Below are 23,664 nucleotides of genomic sequence, written 5' to 3' on the forward strand. Positions count from 1 at the left end.
CCTGGGGAGTCAAAGCCCCCTCCTCCCATTCAAGAGCCACAAATCTAGAAGAACAAAGACTGGGTAGTATTTGTCAAGCTCTGCCTCAGAAAGCATCTATCACATCAGAAAGACCTGCCACAGGAGCAGAGTGCATGGCAGAACAGATTAATTCTCCAGGCAAGCTCAGGAAGAGATGGCCCCACAGATGTACGAATCCTTTTGTTTTCATTCCATTTGCCAAGTAATGTTCCAATTATGAACTCAGTATCTTGGGCACAGTAATAGGAGGGAAGTATTACTAAATAGTAAGTGTGTTGTATTTTTAAAGAAGTTTTTAAAAGGGCAGTGGCTTAGAACAGTCCACAGGTTATTGTCAGCATAGACATTGGACTGTATAAGAGGAAACAGATGGAAAAACATTTGGAATGAATGGTAATTTAACAATGTGTTAAGATGAAATTCCTAGGAGTTAAAAAAAACTTTAAAAATGAAATAATTACTTAAATAAGAGAGACTAAATCAAAATTCTACCACAATATTTTCTACACTGGAAAGGAGAGACAAAAATATACACATTCAGCTGGGTACTGGTGGCTTATGCCTGTAATCCTTACAATTTAAGAGGATGAGATTTGAATATCAGGGTTCCAAGTCAGCCTGGGCAGCAAAGTCCGTGACACTCTTACACTTGACTAGCAAAAGGCCAGAAGTGGAGCTGTGGCTCAACTTGTAGACCCTTGAGCAAAAAAACTCAGGGTCAGTGTAAGGTTTGCCAGAAAGGAAACCCGACATGTGGTTCAGGCAGAAAGTTTATTGGGGGGAAAGCAAACTGCTAGTCCACACAAGATGGAGGTACAGGGAGACAGAGGGGAAGTAAGAAGAGAAAAAGAGAGTAAGAGAAAAGGAAAGAGAGCAGGGACTCATGTTGAGCCGGATTCTATAGGGAAAGGCAGGAGGTATAGCCAGGTGGATTGGATATGCCCTCAGAGAAGGAGGAGGTAACTGCCTCCAGGTATGCCAGTTACCTTGGTAACACAGGTACTGGGCCAAGACTTTTACAGGTGGGGGACATCTGCATGGAGCCCTCCCAGGGGCGGAACACACACACGCATGCACGCACGCACACACGCGTGTGCTTTAATTTTGCTTAAAGGATTCCAAGAAGGAACCTCAACTATATACTTAGACAAATCAGTAGAGGGTAACTAACCTTTTTTTTTTTTTTTTGCCAGTCCCGGGGCTAGGACTCAGGACCTGAGCACTGTCCCTGGCTTATTTTGTTCAAGGCTAGCACTCTGTCTCTTGAGCTGCAGCGCCACTTCTTGCTTTTTCTGTTTATGTGATACTGAGGAATCGAACCCACACTAGGCAAGCACTCACTCTACTACATTCCCAACCCAGTGACTACCCTTTACTTGGGAAAAAGTGTTAGGCATGGGCTTGGCATTGGAGAGGCAGTCCTGAGAGGCCGCCTCTTCTCCCGCCCTGGGGATGCATAGCTGTTATCCACTCCTACCCCCCTCCCGGGGTGGGAAAGGGTAGCTCTAACTAGCCCCGCCTTCCGCCTCGGCCATGTGTATGCCAAGAATGGCGCTGGGCGGAACCCAGGGGGCGGTCCTGTGGGATGTGATGTTTAGCCCATGGAGGAGGTCCTATGACACCGCCCTTGGATGGACAGCCCAGATCAGCCTGTCACTAGTGTCTAGCTAGCCACTCCAGATCCCTCCCCTTCCTGCCGCCATTACTGTCATATAAACCCCTCCCCTGATTAAAACGTAGGAGATCCAAGAAGCTTTCCCCCAGAACACCCGTGTGTCCTGTGTCCTCATTTAAGCTTAAGAGGGTGGGCGGGCGTCTTCGCCCGCTTCGCCAAGGCTTTCACGTAAGGCCGCACCCCAGGGTGAAAGGGTCCTACAAAAAGTATTTCAGATTTTGAGTATTTTCAGATTTTAGTATATTAGGATATATCTAACAAGATATTTTTGGAAATGGGGACCAAGTTGAGATAGAAAATGTATTTGTTTCATATATACCTGTACAAATAGCCATTTAATATAATAGTCAATGTACAAATAGTCATTTAATGCAGTATTTTTAAAATTCTTTTTTTCATGAAACTAAGATTCACAGGAAGGCAATTTTTCAAGTGCTGAGAAAGATTAAGATTTTGCAGCATTTTGGATTTTCAGATTAGGTAATGTGAATCAGAAACAAGCAGTGAAAGCTAAAGCTATGTTTAAAAGTAGATACTTGGGGGCTGGGAATATGGCCTGGTGGTAAAGTGCTCACCTTGTATACATGAAGCCCTGGGTTCGATTCCTCAGCACCACATATACAGAAAAAAGCCAGAAGTGGTACTGTGGCTCAAGAGGGAGAGTGCTAGCCTTGAGCAAAAAGAAGCCAGGGACAGTGCTCAGGCCCTGAGTTCACGCCCCAGGACTGGCAACAAAAAGAAAAAAACAAAAGTAGATACTTGGGCCAGGTGCCAATGGCTCATGCCTGTAATCATAATGACTTAGAAGGCTGAAATCTGAGGATTGCAGTTCAAAGCCTGCAAGGGCAGTAAAGTCTATGAAACTCGTATCTGCAATTAATCACCAGAAAACGGGAAGTGGTACTGTGGCTCAAAGTGGTATAGAGTACTAGCCTTGAGCAGAAAAGCTCAAGAACAGTGCCTAGGCCCCGAGTTCAAGTGCCACAACCACTAACAACAAGAAAAAGTAGATACTTGGGTAGGTAGATTACAGAAAGATTAGCACTTTTGAGAATTTGTAGAATTTAGTTTGAAAAGACAGAAGACTGTTTTGGAAACTGAGCTGAATATATTATGAGCATATGTAGAACAGTAAGGCCTCTCTTTCACCAAACCTGGCCCTCCATCCCTACCTCTACTGCCCCAGAAGATGACCTAAGTTGCTCGTTGCAGAATGAGAAATATGTACCTCAGTATTCATCATCCCAATGGTAGAGGTTCCCAATGGTGTAGAGGTAGACCAGAGGTTACAAAGAACACATTCTACATGCCAATGTCGTCTAGGTTTATGTTCCTTCTGAGCTCATACAACCTCCACAGCACACACAGAAGTTAGAGGTGACACTTGATCCTGTGATACTCTAAACTTAATATTCACATATCCTATGAGAGTGATTTCTATGAGCTCACTATATATATGATATATGATATATATGATATACACACACACACACATACATATGCTCTTTTTTTTTTTTTTGCCAGTCCTAGGCCGTGAACTCAGGGCCTGAGCACTGTCCCTGGCTTCTTTTTTGCTCAAGGCTAGCACTCTGCCACTTGAGCCACAGTGCCACTTCTGGCCATTTTCTGTATATGTGGTGCTGAGGAATCGAACCCAGGGCCTCAAGTATATGAGGCAAGCACTCTTGCCACTAGGCCATATTCCCATCCCCTGCTCATTTTATATATAAGGGCATGGAAGTTAAGAAAGCATTCCCATGATCACAACAAAAGCAGGCCAGGAAACTACAGCAGTGCCTTCCAGTTGGTGGTTCAATTCTTAGCACTACCTTTTACCAGCAGAAGGAGTTTTGAACAAATTGCTGAAGGCGTCTGAACCAGTTTCCCCAACCAATAACATGGGTTTAGCCAGAGCCTTTTTGCAAGATTTGCTGGGAAAATAGAATGAGATTATATATGTTGACAACCTGACACACAGCAGATAGTCAGGAAGTGTGCTTGCTCTTCCTTGCTTACTTCACATTTCTTTTTTGTTGTTGTTGTGTTCACAGGGCTTGAACTCTCGGCTGAGCCCTGTCCCTGAGCTTTTTCACTCAAGACTACCACTGAGCCACAGTGCCACTTCTGGTTTTCTGGTGGTTAACTGGAGATAAGAGTCTCATAGACTTTCCTGTCTAGGCAGGCTTTGAACTGAAATCCTTAGATTTCAGCCTCCTAAGTAGTTAGGATTACAGATATGAGCTGGGGCTGGTCCAAACCACAATCCTTTAGATTTCAGCCTCTTGAGTAGCTAGGATTATAGGCATGAGCCACCAGTGCCTGGCTACATTCTTCTTTGTATGCTTATTACTGCTGCTTAGTAAGTATGAAACTTTTCTTCCCAGGTCTGCTGAAAATTAGGTTCTCACATAGTAGTAAGTCCAGGGTTGAAGTCCAAATAGTTGTAGAAAAATGGACACTATTGCTGATATCCTACTGGCATACTTGCTGGATATGTGCTACATCTCTCTTTAGGGATATAGTCTCTATTTGTCTCTATCCACCTATCTTTCTATCCATCCTCACCTGCTAGTATAAGCTCCCCAGCTTCAAAGCCACACTATCCTCCACCCTGTTCCAGGAGGATGGAACCAGAAAACTTACCTAATGCTCTGACAATTCGCATCAGGACTTCCCCAACTTTCATCCTGGTCTCTGGTGTATGTCTGTCTTTGCCGCTGTCATATTGGGCCAACAGGTCAACCAAGATTTTCTCAGGGTACACATCCGAAAGCAGGGCAACCCCTGGGATTTGGAACAAAAACAAAGAATTCATTATTGTTTATGACCGAAAGGCAAATAAATCCAGAGGTCTATCTGGCAAACCTGTGGTTTACCACAGAGATGGCAAGGACCTTCCATTTGCAGAGATGATACAGTGAATGGAAAGAAGAGGGATGAGGTTTAGACTTCTGGATTTGTCTAGTCCCAGCCCAATGTCTAAGGTCTGTCTCTGCCCTAACTTTTTTTTTTTTTTGCCAGTCCTGGGGCTTGGACTAAAGGCCTGAGCACTGTCCCTGGCTTCTTTTTGCTCAAAGCTAGCACTCTGCCACTTGAGCCACAGCGCTACTTCTGACCATTTTCTATATTTGTGGTGCTGAGGAATTGAACCCAGGGCTTCGCATATGAGGCAAGCACTCTTGCCACTAGGCCATATTCCCAGCCCTGCCCTAACATTTTATGATCTGTGGCTCACGGACATTTGGAGCACAAGCTAGATTACTGACTGTACAGGATTAGCCATGGCAGGGATTCATTCTCAGGAGACCAGTAGGGTCCCTCCTGATTCTGAGACTCTAAGGTATAATGATGAGTCTTGTCCCTGCCTCACGTAAGCACAGCACTGCTTACTGCCTTGGCTGTATTTCTTTATTCCAGTGCAACTTCTTTCTTAAATCTGCCAATAAGGAGAGCAATTTCCACAAGGAAACATTTTCAGAGCACTGTAGGTATGACCAATACTAGACCTACACTGTGGTTAGTTCTGGGGTCATCTTTATGACCCTTACATTCCCCTTCTTAGGACATCATCTCATCTATACCAGAACCTCTAGTGTGTAACCACAATGGTGCTCTCATATCTAAATCCACATCAAGCAAGCTCTGCAGGGATATAGTAAGGGAAATGAAACCTCAGACCAGACCAAAATAAAGCCCCTGATCTCCAGGACATAAATACAACTGAGGACAAAAATGTTACAGCCCTCTTTAAAAAAAAAAAAAAAAGCAAGGATAAAGGAAATAACAAAATACGTAGGGAAGCAGGCTTTTAGAATAATCTACGATGAGACTAGCTCACCACCTCAAACTACTCTGGTCCCTGGCGTGGTTCTGGCTTTTTTTTGGCCAGTCCTGGGGCTTGGACTCAGGGCCAGAGCACTGTCATGGCTTCCTTTTGCTCAAGGATAGCACTCTACCACCTGAGCCACAGCACCAATTCTGGCTTTTTCTGTGTATGTGGTGCTGAGGAATGGAACCCAGGGCTTCAAGCATTCAAGGCAAGCACTCTACTGCTAAGCCACATTCCCAGACCTTGGTTCTGGCTTTTCTTCTGCATCTGATCTTTTCCCTTATTGCAGGTGGGCGGACTTATTTTCTGGAACCTTCATTTTTGTGGCCAAAGACCCTCAATGGTTTCCCTTCTCACCTGAGTAGGAGCAGCCTCATCTCCATCCCCACATAGCCTTGGTTCTCTGAGTCCTCCTGTGACCAGCCCCTCTCTCACTCACTCTCCTCAGCAACTCAGCCCACTTAGCTTTTCTTTGAGGACCAGGCTGCTCCTGGTCAGGTATCTGCCTCAGTTGCTTCTCTTGCGAGAAGCCTGACAGCTTGCTCCAAGCTATCATTTCTCTGGTCACACATCACATTCATCACATAGAAAGCAGCAGCCTCCTTTCTCTCTGCCTTTATCTTGTTTTATCCCATTACCCTGCTTTATTCCAGTTTTTATCCCATTACCCTGCTTCATTTTCTCTTCGACACATAATACCACCTGACAGTTCATATTTCTTTATTGTCTGCTTCCCTCCTTGGCACGTGAACTCCACAAAGCCCAGGATTTTCTTTTGTTCCTTGCTGTAGCCCCGCTGCCCTGAAGCGTGCCAGTGTATAGCAAGGGTTCAATAGCTATTTGTTAAATCAGTCAGTGATTTAATGAGTAAAAATGTCTCAACGATACATTCTCCACATACATTCCAGGAATTCAGAGAGGATGGGGAGGGAGCAACAGAAATGCTGGAGAATGTAATTATGTTTCACCTGTTTGCCATTCTGCTTAAACTGGCAATGTTGCAGGCAGGGTCCACACACCATTTCCTATAGTATAGATGGTGATTTCATTCTTATAAAATCATATGACTATCTTCACTCCTCTCATCTGCTGAGCCCTGAAGTCAGTACTGCACCTGCTGAGGTCTGCAGCAGTCTTCCCATCTTCTTTTCTGCCCTCTCCACCCCTGCTTTTTGTTTCCCATGAGCCTGAAAAGTCTCTATAGGTGGTCCAAAGCTACATCTCCCTGAACGTGGAAGCCATTGTAGTTTTATGCTATTGTATGAAGTGATGGATAAGTCCTTGGAGGTTCAAGACGGAGTTGGGGACCATTCCATCCAGCATAGGAAAAATGTCTGTGGTTTAAGAAGAAAGATAAATGAATTGTTTACTAAGAGAGCTTCCAAGTTCTAAAAGGGCGAGAAAATCAAAGGGTGTGAGGGAGCTGAGTTGCAGCCGGCAGTGTCTCCCTGACATGCTGCAAGGCTGGTACAGAGTCCACAGCCACAGCCGCCAGAGCCACTTTCGCCTCACAAACTTCCAACTCAGACATCTGCTGCAGCTGTTTCCTCGTAGGAAGAGATTCATGCCTTTGTGTGGGAAACTGGGGAAATGGAACTATATGAAATGGTGATCTATAGGTAAGCCTTTCTGAAACTTATCTATACCAGTCTCTCCTACTATTGTTTATTTCTATTTTGTCTCATTAATCTTTAGCTGAAAATTTATTTCCATATCCTACCCCAAGGAGGTTTTTTTTTCTTTTCTTTTCCTATAATACTAACTTTGAAACTCCACCAGGGAGCTTTAAATACTCCCATTCTTCCACAAAGAGGCTGCCAATGGCAAAGTCCACTTCCTTGCTTCCCACAGGCCCAGGTATGTAAGCCATTGTTTATCTTCCTGCCTGCCAGCCCCATAGACTGCTGCCAAGTGGTCCTCTGTTGTTTGACGTTTACCTTCTAGGATACAGTTGCTACCGATGAGTCTATAAATCCCTCAGGATAAGTTAGGGCAGTGCCTACCTTATTCACCAAGTTCTGAGTAGAATCATAAATGATACTAAAGACTGTATGACAAGCTGGGGGGTGTGGCTCAAGTGGTATAACGCTTGACTAACATGCTTGAGGCCCTGGGTCAATCCCCCACCCATCTCTCTCATGTCTCTCTCTTCCTCTCTCGCCCTCCCCGCCCCCAAACTACGACAGTGAAAGGGATGAGATCTTTTTTGTGGCTGTTTCTGTTTCTTATCTGATATGTTTCCTAAGTCTGACATGCTTAGGTTATGGTCTAGCCTTCTCATACTTGGTAATTCCTTTGTAATCTGAAAATGGGGTAATTTCTGGGCCAGCACAGACTTCAAGGAAACATGACCCATCAATCCCTTTGGCAATGCCAAGTGATCTTAGGAGAGATAGCTCCTCCTGCTTTGATCACAGGAAGATGACTCTGCACTTCAGGATGAGGTGTAAAAGGTAAGATGCACAGAAGGTAAAGGGACAGCCAAACCAGGAGTGCACCACAGCATTTGACCCACATGTTAGGGCACAGCATAGGATATGGGCAAATTAGTTCAAAGGGAAAAATGAAAAGTATTTCCTGTAATAAAACAGACTGTCAACTCTGCAAACTGTTTCTCTGCCCAGAGATTTTCATTACAAAGTCAGAAAGGTATTTTGATCAAAAGTGTTAGCTGGAGATGGGCACTGGTAGCTCACACGTGGAGGACTGGAGCTTGAAGACAGCCTGGGCATAAAAGTATATGAGACTCCATCTCCAATTAACTAGCAAAACAACTAGGCTGTAGGTGTGGCTCAAGTGGTAGAGTGCTAGCCGTGAGCAAGAAAGCCCAGCAAAAGTTCAAGGTCCTGAATTCAAGTGCTGGCACACACACACACACACACACACACACACACACACACACACACACACACACACACACAGTGTGGACTTGACAATGATAACTTTACAGGCTGCACCTGCAGTGATTTTGTAGCCCTCTGACAGGAAAAGGAGTCCAGGTGTAGTCTTGCTTTGCCCAGGACTCCTCCATTGTAGGAAAGATGTATCTAATCCGAAATGTTGTTGCTGACTGGCTCTTTTCCCAAGAACCCACTAAGCATCTTGAATTCAAAACTCATCTGTCTCATTTTTTTCTAGGCTGAGAGCAACCTTCCAGAACACTAAAAGCTACCTACCCCACTTGAATGTCTCAGGTGTTTCCGCCAGCAAAACTGCAAGAAACATAAAAACCCACAGATTGTGTGATTCCATTTACACGAAATGTTCAGATTAGACAAATCTTTAGAGTGAAGGTAAAGTAACTGGTAACCTAGGGCTGTGGGAGTTGGGGAAGTGTAGAATTAATAGATATGGAATTTCTGAGGGTAATTATAATCATTCTAGGCAGAGCACAGGTGGCTCACATCTATTCCTCGCTACTCAGGAGGATGAGATCTGAGGATCACAGTTTGAAGCAAGCCCGAGTAGGAAACTCCATGAGATTCTTATCTCCAATAAACCACCAAAAAGCCAGAAGTGGAGCTGTGGCTAAAGTAGTAGAGTTGAAAGTTCAGGGACAGTACCCAGGCCCTGAGCTTATGCCCTAAGACCAGCACACACAAGAAATCATTCTAAAATCATTCTATGAATGAATTGCATGGCATGTGAATCACATCTCAAAAAGTAGTTATAGCCACATATTCCAAGTATCACCTGGAACTCCATAAATCTGTATAATTTTTGTTTTTATGTAGTTGCTAAAAATTACTACACAGCTGCGATCCCCTCACTCTGTGTTCTAAGTCACAAAGACAAGAAAAGTAGAACTTGGAAGAGAAGGAAAATACTACCTTTAGCAGGACATTTCAGTTGTTACATTGGAGAGGTCTCATTAGTATGAAAACTATCAGTAATTTCAGCACTAAGAATCCAGGAAGTTGCACAAACCAAGGAAGTTGGTTATTAAATCAAGGAAGTATGAGGAACTCAACTGAATAGCTGGGCTGTCTTTGTAATTAAAGTCAATGATAACATCTAGCACGCCAATTTGATGTTTAGTTTTTCTAGAGCTCCAAAGCTGTGTTAACTGTGGACAGGTCCCAACAAATTTATAGATTCAGGATGAGTATTACTCAGGCTTGAGGAAAAAACAGGGTTTCATGAATGAGCCTTAATGTTGAACAGGTAAGGACTATAAGAACTTAATCTACTGAATCTATATATTTTAGTTTGCCTTAATTTTTTTCTTTCCAAATTTTGTGTGTATATGAGTACTGGGACTTGAACTCAGGGCCTGAGCACTATACCTTAACTTTTTTACTTAAGGATGGCACTCTACCATTTTAGGTACACCTCTAGGTTTAGTTTTTTAGTAGAGGTAAGAGTTTCATAGAATTTCCTGCCTATGCTGGCTTTGAACCTCAATCCTCAAATTTCAGTCTCCTGAATAGCTAGGATTACAGGCATGGGTCACTGGAGTCCAGCTCTTCCAATACTTTTAAAAGCAGCATCAATGAGCTGTACAGATGGTTTCATTTTGGAATGTCCATATATGCATACAATGTACCTTGATCAGGCTCACTCCCTCCAATATTCTCCCCCATCTCTCTTTATTTTATTTATTTATTTATTTATTTATTTATTTATTTTTTGGCCAGTCCTGGGGCTTGGACTCAGGGCCTGAGCACTGTCCCTGGCTTCTTCTTGCTCAAGGCTAGCACTCTACCACTTGAGCCACAGCGCCACTTCTGGCCATTTTCTGTATATGTGGTGCTGGGGAATCGAACCCAGGGCCTCATGTATAGGAGGCAAGCACTCTTGCCACTAGGCCATATCCCCAGCCCTCCCCCATCTCTCTTTAATGTCTGCCTCTTTAAGTCAGGATCCACATAGTAAGTTCCAACACTCAGAAGATGCTAATATATTTGTCTAATTTGTTTTCTAATGTTCATTTTAGAAGGGAAAAAGTAAAAATGATGGAACAGCCAATAGCTACTAAAAGTTGCCATAGTTATTGGGAGCCATTTGAATCATGAAATATTATTAGTAAGTAAAAACTAGTAGCACTATTCTTTTTTTATTTTCTGTGCCAGTCCTGGGGCTTGAATTCAGGGTCTGAGGGCTGTCTCTGAGGTTTTTCTGTCTGGGACCCAGACTCAAACTCATTATCTGATGCTTGCTTTCATTCATTGGCTGGTGCTCTATCAACCTGAGCCATAGCTCCATTTCCAAGCACTGCTATTCATAAATAAGAGACATACCACACACCGAGTGCCGTCAACATGCAGGGCACAATCCTAAGCATGTTACAGGCACATAACCTGCTAATGCTCCCAACAATCCTTCCATCTGGCTACCATCATTATTCCTAATTTTACTAAGGAAAAGCTGAGGATCAGAGTCCCCAGAACAGAGATGAAAGACATGACCCAAGACCATAGGGATGCCTTCTGGCCCAGCAGAGCTGCCATCCTTTCTGCTCAATACCTCGACTCCACCATGGCCCATTTGGTGGCCAGCAGTGCCAAGGAGAAAACATTAGAGCATAGTACAGATTGTGCAGATCCTAACCAAAAAGCTCACACTTTTAAGTGCATAAAAGACGAGTCTCACTCCATAAAATGTACACATTAAGGAGAGCACCTGACCCTTGGCATCCCATGTGAACAGCCAGTATCTCCACTGGATTCAGATGGCTTCCTAGGGACTGTTTGCACTGTTGAGACCGTGATGGAAAAAGGAGGTCACAATGATAATGAAATTCATGAATGATTCTAACTTAAGATTCTGTCAATGTTAATTATGACAGAAAAGCCATATAAAAAGGAAATGAAGGTCTAGGAGAATGGCTTAGTGGTAGAGTGCTTGCCTAGCATGCATGAAGCCCTGGGTTCGATTCCTCAGTACGACATAAACAGAAAAAGAAGTGGCACTGCAACTCAAGTGATAGAATGTTATCTATCCTTGAGCAAAAGAAGCTCAGGGTTAGTGCCCAGGCCCTGAGTTCAAGCCCCAAGACTGGCAAAAAAAAAAAAAAGGAAATGGAAAAACAGGATTTTACAGGCCTGGATGATGTCCCTTGAGCCTCTTTGTGTTCAAGGCTAGCACTCTACCACTTGAGCCAGAGCACCACTTCACATTTTTTCTGATTATTGGAGACTATTCTGCCTGGGTTGGCTTTAAACTACGATCTTCAGATCTCAGCTTCCTGAGTAGTTTAGGATTATAGGTGTAAGCCATCACAGCCTGGCTAAAAACTAGGATTTTTTTTTTTGCCAGTCCTGAGACTTGAACTCAGGGCCTGAGCACCGTCCCTGAGCTTCTTTTGCTCAGGCTAGCACTCTACCACTTGAGCCACAGCGCCACTTCTGGCTTTTTCTATATATGCGGTTCTGAGGAATTGAACCCAGGGCTTCATGTATACCAGGTGAGCACTTTACCACTAGGCCATATTCCCAGCTGGAAAACTAGGATTTTTATGAGTCTGTTTTTAACTAGTGTCTCAAACACCTACACTCTATAGTATCTCTATAGGCAAATACCCTGCATCTTATTCCACTACCCCCTCCAACCAACAAAATAAAATCCAAAGAAATACCAATGGATGATTACAGAGTAGAAGGAACAAAAGAGCAGAAGTCAGAAAAACTGTGAGGAATACTCTTTGATAGCCAGGCATGGTGACAAATGCCTGTAATCTCAGCACTCCTGTGAGGACTGAGAGTTTGAGGCCACCTTGGGAATACATTCCAAGTAAAAAGCCCTGAGTTTAAATCCCAGGGCCCCACACCTTAAAAGATAACTAAAAGAAGAAAAAGAAAGAAAGGCAACAATGAGCACTGCTTTGAAAGTAGTCACTACTCTATGCATTCAGGGCAACTTACATTTCAGATGACCACTGTGAGAGATAAAGAGGGCACCCATTAAATTTTCTTTATGTAGCATTCAGAATGAAAAGGCACATTATCATTCCCTTTATTTTTTGCTGTCCTTGGGCTTGAACTCAGGGCCTTGGCACTGTCCCTGAGCTTCTTTTGCTCAAGGATAGATAACATTCTATCACTTGAGTTGCAGTGCCACTTCTTTTTCTGTTTATGTCGTACTGAGGAATCGAACCCAGGACTTCATGCATGCTAGGCAAGCACTCTACCACAAAGTCACATCCCCAGTCCCTCACTCCCTTTATTAACAAAACGAAACAAAACATTTACTGGTAAAAAGAAAAGAGGGGCCTCTAATACTCAGGAAAGCTTTTAGCTGAGTCACTCTTTCAGTGGCAGTTTAGCTAAGAAACAAAACACTCTGCAACCCTGGAGTAGGTAGACTGGTAGGAGAAACACCCGGACTTCAGCTCATTTGCAACTGAGTTTTCCACGTGGCATTTCACCTCAGGCCTACACAGAGAAGCTGCTGACTCAGCAAAGCTGACTGATGTGTCAGCTTCTCACCAGTTTAGATAAAGCCAGGTTCCCAAAGGAAACTGTCTCCTGGCTTTCACAGCTCTGGCAAGACAGGGCTCATCCTGGCACTATGGCTTCTACCTTTAATCCTAGCTACTCAGGAGGCAGAGATCATAGAATTATGGTTCGAAGCCAGTCTGGGCAAGAAAGTCTGTGAGACTCTTATTTCCAATTAAGCACCTTGCCCCCACCAAAAAACAAAACAAAACAAAACAAAAACCAGAAAAGAAAAAGCCAAAAGTGGAACTGTGGCTCAAGTGCTAGAGTGCTAGCTTTGAGCAAAAAAAGCTCAAGGATAGTGTCCAGGCCCTGAGTTCAAACTCCAGGACCAGCACATACATGCCCAACACATGCACACACAGAGATAGGGCTCATCATTCCAGGGTTCTGAGGAATGCTTGGTAGTTGAGAAGACTTGTCCTGCACTTGGGATAACTAGCCAGTGACAGAGGAAAGTGGAAGCTCTACCTAAATTTTTCTTTTGTCCTTAATTAAGCCTAGAGATGACCCAATACGATTAGGCAAGTGTTTGTAAAAGGTGCTCCAGGCTAGCACTGTCTTAGAGAAAGTGGTCATTGTGAAATCATGACTCAGGGCTTGGCACTGTAGTGTCATTCAGAAACCAATCAGAGCTTCTGAAAAAGTCCTCCCAAGAGCCTTTTCTCTCCTGAAAAAGGAACACAGGCACAAAAGCACTGTCTTTAATGCTAGGGAGTTTCGAGACCTAGTTAGGGATGCCCTCAAGACCCATACAGGGAGTTAACTTCAAGGTTTAAATCTGGTGTTAAGTAGTGAATTACAATACATAATAGACATTTTGGGTAGATGCCCAAAAGTGGAGCTGCTGGATCATATGGGAGCTCTATGTTTAGCCTTTTGAGGAATCTCCATAGTGCTTTCCAGAGTGGTTGAACAAGTTTACACTCCTACCAACACTGTAGTAGAGTTCCCTTTTGGCCATATCCCCTCCAGCATCTGTTATTATTAGTTTTCTTGATAATGGACATTCTTACTAGGGTGAGGTAGAATCTCAGAGTTGTTCTGATTTGCATTTCTTTTATGGCCAGTGATGTTGAGCACTTCGTCATGTGTCTCTTGCCCATTCTCATTTCCTCTTCAGAGAAGTTTCTTTTTAAATCTTTAGCCCATTTGTTGAGGGGCAGTTGGTTCTTTGAGGATTTGTTTTGGAGGAATTTAATTTTTTGAGTTCTACGTATATTTTAGATATGAGGCCTTTATTGTTGTATGGCCAGTAAAGATCTTCTCCCAGGCTGGGGATATGGCCTGGTGGTAAGAGTGCTTGCCTCGTATACATGAGGCCCTGGGTTCAATTCCCCAGCACCACATATACAGAAAACGGCCAGAAGTGGCACTGTGGCTCAAGTGGCAGAGTGCTAGCCTTGAGCAAAAAGAAGCCAGGGACAGTGCTCAGGCCCTGAGTCCAAGCCCCAGGACTGGCCAAGAAAAAAAAAAAAGATCTTCTCCCAGTCTGTGGGCTTTCTATTTATCTTGCAAGCTATGTCCTTTGCCGTGTAGAAGCTCTGCAGTTTGATGCAATCCCATTTGTCAAACCTTTCTTTGATTTGTTGTGTTTATGGGCCTTTATTAAGAAAGTTTTGTCCTGTGCCAAGGAGCTCAAGTGTTTATCCTATTCCTTCTTGCAATGTTTTCAGGGTGTTCATCGCAGCACAATTTGTCATCACTAAAGTGTGGAACCATCCCAGATGCCCTTCAGTAGACGAGTGAATCAAGAAAATGTGATACACACACACAATGGAATTCTATGCCTCCATCAGAAATAATGACATTCCCCCATTTGTAAGGAAATGGAAGGACTTGGGGGGGAAAAAAAATCATACTAAGTGAAGTGAGCCAGCCCCAAATAAACATAGACTCTATGGTTTTCCTCATTGAGAATAATTAGTACATGTCTAGGATAGCCCTAGCATAAGATTACAATAATTCAATAGCTATGTCTATATGAATACAAGATGATGCTAAGCGAAATGAACTCCAAGTTATGGGAACAAGTGGTTTATTCGTTGTTATTTTCAACATACCATGTAACATATCACTGAAACTCTAACTGATTTTAGTACCCTGGATATTGTATATATGTGTATTGGAACTAGGGAAGAGAAAGGGAATATCAAAATGGAGAGACAAAGGAAAAAAGACAAACCAATGCAACAGCAATACTTACAAAACTATATGGTCCAAACCAACTGTACAACTCCTGGTGGGGAGGGAGATGGGGAGGGGGGTTGGGAGAAAAATGAGGGAGAAGGTAACACGTTGGATAAGAAATGTACTTGCTGCCTTACATATGAAACTGTAACCCCTCTGTACATCACTTTAACAATAAAGAAATGAAAAAAAATATAATGGACACTGATAGAAGAGAGAGGCTTGCCTTCCTTCCTTCCTTCCTATCTTTTATTTTTTGCTGGCCTTGGGGCTTGAACTCTGGGCCTGAGTGCTATCCACAAACTTTTGTGCTCAAGGCTTAAGTTCTACCACTTGAGCCACAGCTGCCTGGGCTAGCTTCCAATGGTGATCCTCAGATCTCGGCCTAGGATTACAAGCAACTGTGTGTGGTCTGGATGCTATCACTTAGCTTTTTCCACTCAAGGCTGGCACTCTACTACTTGGGTCATACCTCCATTTCCAACTTTAAAAAATTTTTTTGGTTGGTCGTGGGGATTGAACTCTGGGCCTGGGTGCTATCCCTAAGCTCTTCAGCTCAAGGTGCTATATCACTCGAGCCAAAGTACCACTTCCAGTTTTCTGGTAGTTAATTGGAGGTGAGAGTTTCACAGCCTTTCCTGCCCAGGCTGGCTTTGAACTTGTGATCTTCAGATCTCAGCCTCCTGAGTAGCTAGGATTACAGGTGTGAGCCACCAGCATCCAGCCATTTCCAACTTTTTACTGGTTAATCAGAGATAAGAGTCTCATAGACTTTTTGCCTGGGCTGGCTTCAAACCTCCGTTCTCAGATCTCAGCTTCCTCTGGGCTGACTGAACCTCAATACTCAGATTTCTGCCTCCTAAGTAGCTAGGATTGGTGTGCGCCATATCCTTTTCTTTCAGAGACTATTCTCTGAGTAAATATATACATATATATGTAATATTTCCATTGTAAATCATTTTGTTTTATTTCCAACAGTCTTGTTTAGATGAGGAGAGTCATTCCCCTTGTTGGCTTGGCTTTTTTTTTTTTTTTTGGCCAGTCCTGGGGCTTGGACTCAGGGCCTGAGCACTGTCCCTGGCTTCCTTTTTGCTCAAGGCTAGCACTCTGCCACTTGAGCCACAGCACCACTTCTGGCCATTTTCTGTAAATGTGGTGCTGGGGAATTGAACCCAGGGCTTCATGTACACGAGACAAGCACTCTTGCCACTAGGCCATATCCCCAGCCCCGGCTTGGCTTTTAACTACAGAACTCAAAGTGATCCAATGATAAGGTTTAAAACTTTAACAGTAATATTATTCCTTACAGAATTTGAATTAGAAAAGGTTTCTTTAAATTTTTAGTTCAGGTCTTGAGCACAAACAGGCTAAGAGACAGTACACAGGCCCTGAGTTGAAGTCCCAGGACTGAAAGAGAGAGAAAAAGGGAGGGAGAAAGGAAAGGAGGGAGACTAGCCTTAAGGTCTTAAGCCGGTACTGGTGGCTCATACCTGTAATCCTAGCTACTCCTCAGGAGGATCATGGTTCAAAGCTGGCCCAGGCAGGAAAGTTTGTGAGACTCTTCTCTCTCATATCTCCAATAACTACTCAGAAAAAGCCAAAAGTGAAGCTGTGGCTCAAGAGGTAGAGAACTAGCCTTGCGCACAAAGAGGCTCAGGGACAGTGCCCAGACCCTGAGTTTAAGCCCCAGGGCTGGAAAAATAAATAAATAAATAAACGAAAAGTAGTTCAGGGGGCTGGGAATGTGGCTTAGTGGTAGAGTGCTTGCCTAGCATGAATGAAACCCTGGGTTTAATTCCTCAGCACCACATAAAGAGAAAAAGCTGGAAGTGGCATTGTGGCTCAAGTGGTAGAGTGCGAGCTTGAGCAAAAAGGAAGCCAGGGACAATGCTCAGGCCCTGAGTTCAAGCTACAGGACTGGCAAAAAAAAAAGTAGTTCAGTTAAAAAGTGGAAGGAAAGGGGCTGGGGATATAGCCTAGTGGCAAGAGTGCCTGCCTCGGATACACGAGGCCCTAGGTTCGATTCCCCAGCACCACATATACAGAAAACGGCCAGAAGCGGCGCTGTGGCTCAAGTGGCAGAGTGCTAGCCTTGAGCGGGAAGAAGCCAGGGACAGTGCTCAGGCCCTGAGTCCAAGGCCCAGGACTGGCAAAAAAAAAGTGGAAGGAAAGGGTCACCTTGAAAAAAAATACAGCAGTAGTATCAGATTATGTAGCAGCAATCTGAAGCTATGGAAAAACTCAAAGCTTGGTAATCAGCTTTATAATAAAGGCAGAAGAAGCAATTCTTTCATGCATTCAAGTGTCAATGGGTGGCTGTTTGTGTCAGGTACTGTCATTGATGATACAAATGTATTTAGACAGGCAGTGCTAATTCTTAGAAGGGACCTTGGGATATGTTATATGCTTCATGAATAATGAGGGCACAGAGAAAGGAGAGTAAGAAAGGGTATAGAATGGGAGTAGGCATGCTGAAGATGGGCAAATGAGCTATATTGCAAAAAGTGCTACCATTCTTCACCAGCAAGCTAACTCCTATACAAGACCGTCTGTATAGTTACTCAGTGTGGAAAGATTTCACAAGCTTCCTACACAGAACTGCTACTGGCATCTGCCTTCCATTGATGCCTTGGGGTACATTCCCAAAGAGAAGTAACTGGCCCCAAGGGTACAAACATTTTCACTGCTGCTTTCCACAACATTCCAATTAATTTTCTTACCAAGAGTGCTCAAGTGTATCATTACCTTAGCTGGTAATGGAAATTCCCATTTTAAAACTTGTCTACTAATGGTTTTATCGATTTATCTGCTAGGTGTTTTTCTTATTAATCTCTAGGAGCTTTTTATGAAATAAAAGAATTTACTATTTGCTTGACATTAAAAAAAAAGGGGGGGGGCACCAGTGGCTCACACCTGTAATCCTAGCTACTTCGGACATTGAGATCTGAGGATCAAGGTTCAAAGCCAGCCCAGGCAGAAAAGTCCATGAGACTCATCTCCAATTAACTACCAGAAAACTGGGAATGGTGCGGTGGCTCAAAGTGGTAGAGTGCTAGCCTTAAGCTGAAGAGGCCCAGAGTTCAAGCTCCAAGCCCCACCACTGACAAAAAATACAAAGAAAAGAAAAAGGAAGAAGAAAGAAAAGAAAAGAAAAGAAACAAATGAACTGTGTCTGGTGGGGCAGCTCTGTAATCCCAGCATATGTGAGGCTCAAGTAGGAGGAGTTAGAATTTTAGGGCAACGTGGGCTGCCCTACAAGAATGTGTGGAGAGGGAAAGGAGGAGGGACAGAGAGAGAGAGAGAGTGTGTGTGAGAGAGAGAGAGAGAGAGAGAGAGAGAGAGAGAGAGAGAGAAACAATCTATTGAGATGTAATTCATGTACCATAAAGAGGTTTTTAGAATATTCACATAGTTAGTGCAACCATCAGCACACTACTTAGGTTCCAGAACATTTTCATAACTCAAAAAAGAAAGAAAGAAAGAACCTTCCCACCCATTAGTCAGTTCCTTTAAATGACATTAGTCATTTTCCTTTTTCACTAGATACCCTAGCCCTAGGCAACCACAAATCTACTTTCTGTCTCAACAGATATGTGCTTACCATTTTTGTTGCAATTCTTTTCCATTATTATACTTTACATTTTAGTTAAGGTTGCTTTCAACATAAATATGTTTAAACTTTTAGGAGGTCAAATCTATTAATCTTTTTTATTTCTCCATCAAGAAACTAAATATATCCTCTCAATGCTTCATTCTCCATACTTTCTCCCTTTCTATTTTCTGTCCTATTAATGCTTTCTTTAGCATGTCTACTGCAAAACTCACCCACTGAGTTTTTAATTTTAGTTGTTCTACTATTTTATTTTTAGATGTTCCATTCGTTTTGTTTTACAAATCTGTTGGGTCATTTTTTTGTAATTTCTTATTTCCTAAAGTTATTTTCCCCTCCCTCTCTCCTTCCCTCTCTCTCCCTCTCCCCTCCCCTCTGTAATGATTAGAGAGCTCAAGCTGATAAACATATTTAGAACACCTTGAAACACAGCAAAGAGCTCACAAGAAAATGAGAAATCACCAAATCAACCTTTGAAGAGAAAACCAGAACTCTTAAGAATAAACACATCCTCCTCTCCCTTTCCTTTCCTTTCTCCTTCCTTCCTTCCTTCCTTCCTCTTTCCCTCCCTCCCTCCCTCCCTCCTTCCCTTCATGCTGGATCTGGGGCTTCCATTGAGGACCTGTCCCTGAGTGTTTTTGTTCAAGCCTAGCACTCTACCACTTGAGCAAGGGCTGGCATCAAACTGTGATCCCCAAATCTCAGCCTCCTAGGTAGCTGGAATTACAGGTACCAGTACCCGGTTCTTCCTTTCTTTTTGGGTGCTGGGAAAGAAACCCAGAGCCTTCTACATTCTGGGCAAGTACTCTACCTGTTAGCTACTCACCTTAAGCCCCTAAATGTGGGTTCTTGTTTTTGTTTTTTTTTTTGGCCAGTCCTGGGGCTTGGACTCAAGGCCTGAGCACTATCCCTGGCTTCTTTTTGCTCAAGGCTAGCACTCTGCCACTTGAGCCACAGCGCCACTTCTGGCCGTTTTTCTGTATATGTGGTGCTGGGGAATTGAACCCAGGGCCTCATGTATATGAGGCAAGCACTCTTGCCACTAGGCCATATCCCCAGCCCCTAAATGTGGGTTCTTATGCTCTGTTTATTCTTAAGATCTGGTTTTATCTTCAGAGGTTGGCTTGGTAATTTTTTATTTTCTTGTGAGCTCTTTGGTGCTTTTCAAGGTATTCTATATTATACATTATAAGACAGTTGTTTATCAACTGAGCTCTGTAATCATTACTGAAAATGGATAGCAAAGATCTTTTTCATCTAGTTTTTGTAGTTTAAATTTAATTCACCCCAAAAATACAGTATCTCTGTTGTTGGTTAGAATATCTATTTTTCCACTTATAAATTCTGTCATTCTTCATTCTAGGGTTCTTCCTTTACACTGCCTTTACTGAGCTTTGAGTGGAATTTATTTTCCCTTTCTCAAATATAGCTTTCTAACCACTGACTTCACTGATACTCTCAGCAACCTAGTGTCACATGGGATGGCTACCAACACATAGTGGTGGAAGATGAAACAGGGCTGGGCCGCAGTAGTCATAGGAAAGTGAGGAGCAGGGTTGGTTGCTCTAGGAGCTGTCATTTTCCTGGTTGGTGCCCTGTTAGGAAAAGCATCTGGAGAGACACATGCTAGATGAAATGGTGCTGCTGTTAAATTTAACCATTTGGTTGCTGAACTGCCAGATGAGAAATAATGGACATGTTCACTTCTATCTAATTAGTATCCTCTGACTTAATAACTTTGCGATTAGAATCACTTTACAAACTAAATATAATTATTATGGTCTGGTATCTAAGCAACCATTTCATTAAGAAAATCGTTACTCGGGGGGGGAAAAAACATCTGTTTGTTAGTAAGGTTTCTGCTGTCATGTAATTTCCTAATGAACAAGCCAGTCACCATGCTTTGGTAAGCCCTTGTTGTAAAAGGTCATCAGGGGGTACAACAACAGAGGGGACCATCTGTTTCAATCTGTGGTATCCCTGAACCTTGTCATCACGTACAATTCAGCTTCCCTAAACAGACATATAATCTTAAAAACATTCTCTCTTGATTGGAAAAGCAATACAAATTCCTACGAGGAAATGTAAAAAAGCCATAAGTGAAAAGACACAAAGGAAAAAAAACCCTGAGTTTTTGTGCCTTCATTTAAGACTCATTTGAAAATGGATTCCATTGCTAAAAAAAAAAAAAATTACTTAAAAACCACTAGCTTAAAATAACTCTACATGGCTTTATTGGTTGCCTCTGTAATTGGAATGTTTTTCATAATAGTTAAAGACTGTGTATTGGACAATTTCATGTTGCACTGCATGAATGTGGGATTGAAGCTGCAGCATTCTCTGTCAGTGGGGGGGAGTGCGTGACATGATATATGACATGTGATAGGAAGCATCTTGCTAGGCTAGGGCAGGGAGATGGCTTCACACAGTGATTTTTCAAATCTTTTTTCCCCCCCGTCACTACAGAATCTTGTTTTTACATGAAATCTGAAGAATTCAATGAAAGAGAAAAATCAGACTGTACTGTTCTGAGCCCACTCAGCCCACCCCCTTCTTCACCAGTCCTGAGGGTATTCTGGAGAACAGTTCAAGCAGGCTTAGCTGTCAGCCTTAGACTGGGTTTTCTGTACCTACAGTGTAGGACAGCAGCTCTCAACTAAGGGGCCTGTTCCCCTTCCATTCTTTGATGGGTAAAATGTCCCTAAAATAGGGATTCTGTGTTGCCTTTGCTTCAGAGTATCTGTCCAGGCCACGTTTTCCATATTTGTATGGTCGATAGATAATTGCTCTCCTCCAAACACAGACTCCACAAAGGCACAGCAGGACTATTCTCAGCAGTGTCCCTCTCTAGAACAGTGGTCTCAAATGTCGAAGTGCTCAGTAAGTATGGCTTAAGTAAACAAATGACATCTTAACTAATAAGAAAAAAAAAACAAAAAACAATGGCCATGGGTAATATTTTACAATTCTCCTCCGCCATCGTGACTTCAGATAGGATCCAAAAAGGAGTTTGATAATCTCTTCTGTGAGTTTTATGGATGCTTATTTTACTCTTCGGTGTAGCCTCTGAAAGGGCTGTACCCTCGCACCTTACAAGGGCACAGGAAAGGGATACCCTACTCTTTTTGTTCCTATCTAAGGTCAGGTTATGAATAATGAAACAAAAGTTGAATACAATGTGCAAACGTGCTTCTAAAAAAGCCTTCTCAAGAAGGAAAACTTTCAATCATGCCCCAACAAGTGGATGGAGAGATGATCTAATTAGTTCTTCAATAGCTCTAGGCCTGCAATGTTTCCTGAGGCTCAACTCATTCTCAACCCACCTGCCTCCTCAGGGAGAGAGGAGGTACCACAAGGTCAGAAAGCAAAGCCAAGTATTAAAGTCTAATGAACAAATCTAAAACTGAGTTCCAAACAGAACAGGCACCATTTAAGGATGGTTTTCTACCACTGTCTAAGATCTGACATGACATAAGAGGGAGAAATTGATGCTTCACTAAGTTAAAAATGTTAAACTTATGATTCAGCAACAAAGGAACTATGTCAGGGTTAATAAAAATTATAATTGGGCTTATTAAGTTTGTGAGCAACTTCAAGGATCCTCTTAATCACATCTGGCGAGATTAGGAATTTTAATTTGTACTTGAAATGAAGGGTAATGTAAGCATTTTTTGTATGGGAAAGAGACAGGACAGGGTACCAGTACCCCTTCACTGTTACCTCCAGTGATCCTGATAGGTTCCTTGGAGAGTATAGAATACTGTACAGTACGATGGGTCCATTCCACTTATGTGCACTCTTTCTACTCTATACTCTTTAATTTGTCTTCCAGTTCTAACTTTACTAAAATAGAGGTAGCTCCAGGGTAAATTTTAAATAACTGTTCTGTAGGGAGAGTACTTACAGGCTCCTTAATAGCTTGTAAAGTAGACATTTAAGCAACTCTTTATCCCAAGGTAGCTCTCAATTGCCTTCTTGGTTGACAATCCTGCTTATGTGACAGCTAGTCTATATGAATAGGAGGTGAAGGATTTGAAATGAGCCCTGGAAACCATGAAATTAAGAAGTCTGTAATTGCTTAGTGGGAAATGTCAAGATCAACTGGTTCCACAGCATAATTTTACTGTCTGCAAGTGCAGGGGCCATGGGGATTTGAGAAAGGTTCTAAGGACCTTGGTTGTGGAGTTTAATCCATTACCTGTTGGTTGGCTAAGTAACAACTTCTGAGCCTTGGTTTCTTTGACTGAGAAAATGTGGAGATAGATACTGACTCTTACAGGGTTGCAGAGAGGAACAAATGAAAGAATGTAAGTTTTATGTGATACATAAATGATACTAGTAAATAATGAGGGAAAATAAGGCAAATAAATAATAACTGTCAGCTAGAACGATGCCTTCAAATCCAGGAGAGCTGCACCAAGCCACTAGTTGGAGAAGTGGAGACTGGAAAGCACAAAGGCCCCTGGAGCCCATGCAGGCAAGCCTTCTACATTCTAGTTGATCACACACCTCACCTGGGAGCCTACCACTGACCACTGACCATCTGAACTGCTTTCCTTCCCTTTTGCCTGTCTCACTCTTCAGGATCTTCCAGCCTTCATTTTCCCTTCCACCTCAACCTCTGACTCCATTTCCATCTAAATCCTGCCATCCATCCTTCATATGCCCAAGAATTCCATGAAAAATTATTTTGAATTTTTAACTTAAAAAAATTGAGGGGCGGGCTGGGAATATGGCCTAGAATGCAAAGAGTGCTTGTCTCGCATACATGATGCCCCGGGTTCAATTCCCCAGCACCACATATACAGAAAACGGCCAGAGTGGCACTGTGGCTCAAGTGGCAGAGTGCTAGCCTTGAACAAAAAGAAGCCAGGACAGTGCTCAGGCCCTGAGTCCAAGGCCC

The 23,664-nt window shown here is 42.9% G+C and overlaps 1 protein-coding gene and 1 non-coding gene across 2 annotated transcripts in view; both read right to left on the minus strand.

Annotated features, from left to right (window-relative positions):
• Tango6 (transport and golgi organization 6 homolog) overlaps positions 1–23,664 on the minus strand; it is a 150,608-nt gene that overhangs the window by 57,182 nt on the left and 69,762 nt on the right. Inside the window, exon 15 of the mRNA XM_048355226.1 lies at positions 4,340–4,480. Coding sequence (XP_048211183.1) covers positions 4,340–4,480 — 141 coding nt within the window. The remainder of the gene's footprint in view (positions 1–4,339; positions 4,481–23,664) is intronic.
• On the minus strand, positions 21,739–21,863 carry LOC125358894. Its single transcript, XR_007212422.1, has one exon. It is a non-coding gene; the product is annotated as a small nucleolar RNA SNORA26 (small nucleolar RNA).

The sequence above is a fragment of the Perognathus longimembris genome, chromosome 10, assembly GCF_023159225.1.
Source record: "Perognathus longimembris pacificus isolate PPM17 chromosome 10, ASM2315922v1, whole genome shotgun sequence".
NCBI lineage: Eukaryota > Metazoa > Chordata > Mammalia > Rodentia > Heteromyidae > Perognathus > Perognathus longimembris.